Source organism: Rhodamnia argentea, chromosome 11, assembly GCF_020921035.1.
Source record: "Rhodamnia argentea isolate NSW1041297 chromosome 11, ASM2092103v1, whole genome shotgun sequence".
In the NCBI taxonomy this organism is placed as follows: Eukaryota; Viridiplantae; Streptophyta; class Magnoliopsida; order Myrtales; family Myrtaceae; genus Rhodamnia; species Rhodamnia argentea.
In genome coordinates this window covers 19162221-19168951 of record NC_063160.1, presented here as the reverse complement: position 1 = coordinate 19168951, position 6731 = coordinate 19162221, and the positions used below count along the sequence as shown (strand labels likewise).

The 6731-nt window shown below is 40.1% G+C and overlaps 1 protein-coding gene across 3 annotated transcripts; it reads left to right on the top strand.

The window, feature by feature from the left end:
* The first annotated feature begins 2943 nt into the window (after nt 1-2943).
* On the top strand, nt 2944-6709 carry LOC115735776. Of its 3 annotated transcripts, none has more exons than XM_030667170.2 (9): nt 2944-3256; nt 3603-3667; nt 3759-3820; nt 3932-4984; nt 5131-5197; nt 5280-5399; nt 5472-5576; nt 5875-6022; nt 6274-6436. In XM_030667170.2, exons 1-9 carry the CDS (start codon nt 3085-3087, stop codon nt 6297-6299), a joined length of 1818 nt encoding a protein of 605 aa, XP_030523030.1. In that variant the 5' UTR covers nt 2944-3084; the 3' UTR covers nt 6300-6436. The 3 variants fall into 3 exon arrangements, with proteins under 3 accessions (XP_030523030.1, XP_030523029.1, XP_048128815.1); XM_030667169.2 differs by having other exon boundaries at nt 2945-3256; nt 5838-6022; nt 6274-6709; XM_048272858.1 differs by having other exon boundaries at nt 2945-3256; nt 5835-6022; nt 6274-6709.
* Nucleotides 6710-6731: the final 22 nt, after the last annotated feature.

Below are 6731 nucleotides of genomic sequence, written 5' to 3'. Positions count from 1 at the left end.
TCGGTTCCAATGTCCGGCGATTCGATTCCCCGGTTCTTAGAGGAAATCGGACCGATGAACCGCCCAACCGGACTAATAATTTTTCTTTGTCTTTTTCTTTTTATTTTTAAATATAAACCTAATATGAACTGGACAGATAATAGTCATCCATGGCTTGAGTCATTCTCGTTGAATAAATCCGACCATCTTTTTTTGCTTTCTTGATCTTGAACGAAAAGAAAAATGATGAAGATGCTCCAATCGAACCAAACGATGACTCAAGTTTCCTAAGAAACTTGAGAAGCATGCCCAAGAGATGGATTTGTTTAGGGCGTATGGTAACACTTCTGGAAATGAATTTTTGCTTTAGAAGTGCTTCTAGAACAGAAATCCATTTGATAATTCAACTTCCGAAGCAGAAATCTCTATCACTTAAGCATCTTTTCATTTTATGCGCCTCTCTTTCTCAATCACGCCTCCGCCGTTGTTGTCCACCGCCAACCTCCCCCGGCCTCCACCCCCCGGTTGCTGACCACTGCCCCTTGCCGACGGTTGTAATGACCACCATTGCTTGCGCCGCCAACTATCGTCATCGCCACCCAACACCGACCTCCGCCGGCTGTCGTCACGTACCGCCACAACCTCCCTCCAACCATCGGAGTAAAAAATAAATTAATAATTTTTATTTTTAAAAAGTAAATAATATTTTTAATAATAAAAATGAATTTTTTAAAAAAAATTTAAAATGTTAAAAATAAAGTAGAATTTTTTTGGCCGCCGATAATAATTTTTCATGAAAGATCTTGTGTTACTAATGTTCCATAATTAAAAATTTTCAATTGTTACTAAATGAATTTCTCTAATCAGGAATCAACTTCCGGAGCAGAAGTACAAAAATCAACTTTTAATCAACTTTGGCTTCTAAGTAAAAGTAGAAGTGTTGTCACGCACGCCCATATCAAATAATATGTCGGACCACCCAAGAACGACTTAAAGAATGACCATATTCTTTTCCTTTTTTTTGTTTACCAGTTCATTGGATCGAACCGCAAACCGATCACCCCTATCATCTGGCCTGGGTGAGGCGGACCTTGCCATCACCGGGCGAGGTCGGGCTTGCTAGGGGCGGCGAGACTCACTTCTGACCGATCGTCGGACTTGGGGAAGAAAAAAAAAAGAGAAAAATTAATTAAAAAGTGAAAATAATAAAATATTATTAAATATTGCCACGTTAGCACCATCTGCGCTATGTCAGCAATATTCGACCAAAATTGACCAAAGGTACAAATCTAAAATATTTAGAACTGAATTGGCCAAAAAAAAAAGTTAGGAATGAATTGATACAATCGTAATAGATTTAATATTTTTTTTGGCAATTATCCTGCTATTGTTGTATATAATTTCTTTCTTTTATAGTTGAATTTTTTTTGTTTGCTAAACTTGTAGTTGACAGTTGTAATATAGAGGTAAGTGGTACTAATTATAATGAAATCATCTGTTGAATATAGTCTTAAATTAAGAGTAGAGCCAATTAGTAGTGGATTTGGAGTTCCCCTCCTTCTATGATGTCCGCTTGTCACTAAGAGTGACTAGAATAAATTTATTTATCGATTTCTCTTTTATCACCTTTACTCTTTATTTCGTTGTGTTTGTGCACCTAATCTTAACATAACTAAAGACCAAATCACACTGTCGCTTTTCTATTTCCCTTTTTCTTGGCGAAATAAATTGAACTTCGTAGCATGGATTAGTACATCTCTTATCTTGACTTCACCAATTCATCAGATCATACGACTAACGAGAATATCACGGAATATCGAATCTTATTTATTTTTTAGTTTGAGATGAGTTTCTACTTTCTATGTTGTTGAAAAAATGTTAAAGATGTGAATATGGGTTGAAAACCCAAGTTTTAACCCATATTCAATAAAATGGGTCAAATATGAATTAGCCAAGTTTTAATAAATGGGTTGCTAATGGGTATGAGTTTAAGCCTAATTATATGTGGGTTGTGAATGAGTTTGTCTTTAAATCCATTTAGCTTAGACAATATCAACCCATTTATAATTCATTTAGCTTGTAAAAGCCATTAGTTTATTCTTTTTTTTTAATAAAAATATAAATATAAAATATAAAAACTGCTCAAATAAGTAGAATGTCGCCGGTCGCGTCGACCGCCGCCTTCCGCCGCCGGTTGATGGCTGTTTACTTATAACGTGGCCTTGCTATAGTACAAGGCTTACTCATATAAAAGACAGGAGGAGGTTCCGTAATTGGTCGGAGGGGGTCGGGACTCATGCAGGTCTCAATTAGCAACCTGCAAACTACTCAGGTCCTTCTGTTTAATATCCGTTGGATATTTCTTGTTTGCGTACCGCTCTGCAAATTTAACAAGACGCGGGGCCCTTTCTGCAAAATAAAATTATAGTTGGGCCCGTTGGGGATAAAGTAAAAAAAAAAATTAAAAAACTTATAAATTCTTTTTACTAAATTTATATTGCGTGAAAATGTTTTAGAAATATCATTTTTTAACGAATTATAAGAAATACGTATTTGATGATTTGGTTAAATTTAGAAGTGTTTAAGTAATACGGGTTGAGTTGGGTATCAATCGTTAAATTTGCATCGTATGAAAATGGGTCAAAATGAATTAAATGGATTAATATGGGTCGGACAATTTTCGATCCGGCCCACTCGTTTGACTACATTTGGTTGTGATTTGTCAGTTGTTACGCGGGTGTTTGTTTTGGGCTTTTTTGGTTTTTGTGATTTTTAATACTTTGTTGGCCCAACACGTGGCATGTTGGATTTTGTTCTTCATGGGCTTTTAGATGTGCGACCCGACAGGCCCGTCATGAAGACGATCGGGTCGGGGAGAACGCGGGGTGGTGGGTGAGATGTCGGAAATGCCCCTCACAGCAAGTGCCGTTTCACGAGACCTCTCTTTCTCCAACGGCTACTTGCAGGATCCGTGAGAGAGAAGACGCAGCAGACATTTAAAAAAGTGCCAAAGCTCTCGCTTCCGCTCACCCCTTTGCCCCTGCGATTGATTCGTTCACTCAGAATAACAACGCTCCTCTCTCTCTCTCTCTCTGAAACGGGTCAATGTCGAAATCGAGCATGGAGGTGAGCAACCTCGGAGGAGGAGGAGGAGGAGGAGGGGGAGTGGGAGGAGATGAATTCTACGAGGACATAGAGGCGCCCAAGTTCGTGGACTTCACCGCACCCGATCGCTACTCTCCTGACACCGACCGTTACTGGTTTTGCTTGCGCGTCGGTATGACCCCTCACCCTCACTCCACTTCGTAAAGTCCGATGTGTACACTATTTCTGTCGTTCATTTGATCTGGGAAATTCGGTAATCTCAGATTCGTGTGGTGAGCTTGATGTTTTGGTTTAGAACAGCCCTTGGGGAATTCACTTCTTGCTCGTCATTAGTCGCTCTTGACTCATCAAGTTTGCATTTTTGGTTCACTCGAGTTGGTCCAATCTACTGGCCCATAGTTTCCAAATTTTGCCTGATCTGAAAGTGCGTCGACTGTTCGAGATCTCGTTTTTGAATTATAGAGCTCAAGATGCAGAAGTTTCATTTTTCCTAGTTCTTTGGGTTCATTGGGTTACAGGATGTGATCAGAAGCATGAAGAACAACTGGACGCTGAAGCAGTTTACAAGAATTTCGTCCTTAGGGTCAGTTACTATGCCTTTTACTATCTTCACTTTATTTATCATGAGTAGGAGGCCTCTAAGTCGACGCCACGATGCTGCTGATCTATTCCAGGTATTGGCAGCCAGAAGTCCCAATTTAAGACTCCACAAAGCTTTAACTAGAAAGCCGATTAAGTATGTACCCATCGCACATCTTAGACTTGAATATCCATCTCAATAAGGTTCAGCTTATGATGTGCCTCATTTTCTCTTTGTTGTTGTTATTTTATTGCTTTTGATCCTCAGTTCTACGGCAAAATGTCCGATGTCAGCTCCTGCGAAACCATCCAGATCTAGATTACCAAGGATGGCCATTTTATCTTCGATCTCTGGAAAGACATTTAATTGTGGTAAAGAGAGGGTCAAATCTACTCGTCCAGTGGCTACAACCCCTAACACTAAGGCAAAGCAGCCATCCAATGTGGCCAAGGCTTTAACAACCCCTAGAAACAACAAGAGAGTCTCGAATCCGGAACTCTTTCGGAGTGTTAGGGACCCAAAGGTCAAGACTATTGCCGGGCAGAACAAGAGACTGGTAGCAAAAGCTTTGGCATTTCCTTCACCCAAGAAGGCCATGAAAAGTAAAATCTCATCAGAGTTGGATACTACTGTGAGAAAGATTTGTGCCGGGATGAAGAAGCTGGAGATCGCAGGCCAAAAGAGGAACATACTGGGGTATGATACGCCAGCGCCTCTTGGTGGCTCCAAGAAAAAAATGGGTGCCAGGGAGGTCAAGAGTCGGGTTTTTGATTCGTTGCGGACGCAAAAGTGCAAGGGTGCAGATAAAGCTTCTAGATGTCTGAAGAAAAAGGAGACAGCTGAAGATTTGAAAAACTGTTCTGGTTCAGCCACAATTGAAGGAACTTCAGGTGACTCAAGTGACATGGATGTCGATCATAAGTCCACACGTGGATCTTTGGAAGCATGTCTTCTACAAGAAACCTCCCAGAATACCGCACTAAATGTACATGAAGAACTTTTGACGAATGTAAGCACATCGGAGAAAAAATCAGGAGAAAGTATAATTGAAGGTTCATCGAGTACAGTGAGAGTTGAAAATGCTGATGAAGGGCTGGGTTTACGAGCCAATGTAGTTCCTACCGTTCAAGCAGTTCGAGATGAGGAGAGGACTGAATTAACTTCTCAGGTAGAGGATGTGTCAAGCTTAGAGGAGAAAATTCAAGAAAACACTGGCAAAACCAGTGACCAGAGTGATGTTCCTGCCAATGATGAAGAAATTGTGGATCATGTCATAGATAATGACAACAAAGAAAATTCCATGGCCCCTGATCATAACATGTATGAGCTCCTCTGCACCCAATTTTTGTCATGATTTTGCTACTCTTGGTCTATAGTTTGCTCAGTTTTCCTGATTGATAACTAAACCTTGATCCGTAGTCATTTGTTTGTCCTCGTGTTTAATTTGCTTCTCACATTTGTTGCAGAGAACAGAATGGTGACTGCAACAGGAAAATCCTGGAAAAGCTTGATAATCACGAGAAATATGAGAAGGTTCATTCTATTGATCCATTTGCAAATTGCAACATCTACTATATTTCAGCATCTGAATTTTTTAGCGACCAAAAATCTTCAGGTCACTCGAACATTGATGAAGATAAAGAAGAGCTCTATCGCAGACAAAAGAAGTGGCCAGGGTGGGAAGTATGTAAAACCAAAACCCACTAATCCCAAGCCTTTCAGGCTTAGAACAGATGTATGTGGACTCCAAATAACTTGATAAGTTGAATTTTCATTGATGGTTTCTGACAAATGTTAGCTATCGTAGGAACGGAGAATTCTCAAGGAAGCGAACCATGAGAAAAAGCTTTCTACGCCATTGAAAGAGAATGCAACTTCGCCAGGGTTTCCATCCAAGAAAAATATTCAGAAAGTAAGACTTCCGTTGGGTTTGTTTTGTGTCTTTCCCCTTATACTTACACAACTCAAAAGTCATTTCTTTGACTCCTGCTGTCAGAAAAATGAACAATCCTCTGACAAGCATTTGTTGTCATGAACTAGTTGACTTTAGACCAGAGAAATGCCAGGCGATCAGCACTTAAGCATTTCTTGATGACATAGTAATTGTTACTACTTTCTGAGATTGCTTTAACAACACTGACGTGGCTGAAACTCTATTACTGACATGAAGCAGAGGATCAAAGCTCCTGAATCCATTATTTCACAAAGAGAAGTCGGACAGAAAATGGCTGCATCTACTCCTGATAGATACATTATGTCGAAACAGCAAAAGAACATTGCCCATGCAGTGTTGCGGTCCAGGGAAAGCACAAAAAAGACCAGAATACTCTCAGTTAAACGACTTGAAGGGCCTGGAAGGTGAGTGGCTGCTTTAGTTGGAAAACTGATTTACTAGAGGAGACCATAGTTTTTTTTTTTTTTGGTCGAAACCATAGGGGGTTCAGAGAGAGGATTTTCATTATCATAGACTTATGGTACATCTTCGCAATGCTTCTGCAGAAATTATGAAAAAACATGAAAATTCATTGTAGGCAACGAAGTTGAGGGTTAAGGAGTATACAGGTAACAAGAAGCTCACTGCTGTTTTTGTCTTTCTTGAACTTGTATAGCGCGCCATCAAGGAGAAAGGAAGTAACATGTCAACTGAGTGTCATAAAGGAGACATCTGCAATGGACTGCGATTCAAAAGAAGCAGCAAAGATACGAGAACGCGGTGCTTCCTCAGCAACCAAACCTACTGCTTCTGGCACTTCGAGGTCATTGTCACGAGCCAGAAGGCGCCCAACCATCCCAAAAGAACCGAACTTCCATGATATCCATGTTCCAAAAAGCTGCATCAAGAAACTGACATGAGAGTGGTATGCCTTTTCAAAATTTCTTTGGTTAGCTCAGTGTGATAGTGTACTGCTGTTCAATTGTTTCGTTGATCTGCGCTTTCAGATAAATTTGGTGGCTCCTTCTGGGAATTGTTTGTAACATGTAACATAATATTCAAATGCCAATTGTCCTTAAATATGTATCACTTAAACTAGTTTCTTCTTCTTCTTCTTCTTTTTTTCTTGGCCGT

Bases quoted from the DNA above. Each gene is read 5' to 3' on its own strand.
- LOC115735776 (XM_048272858.1), top strand. From the start codon at position 3,085: ATGTCGAAATCGAGCATGGAGGTGAGCAACCTCGGAGGAGGAGGAGGA. The intron at 4,985-5,130 runs GTATGAGCTCCT...CATTTGTTGCAG, and splicing joins ATGGCCCCTGATCATAACAT to AGAACAGAATGGTGACTGCA. The intron at 5,400-5,471 runs GTATGTGGACTC...TAGCTATCGTAG, and splicing joins CTTTCAGGCTTAGAACAGAT to GAACGGAGAATTCTCAAGGA.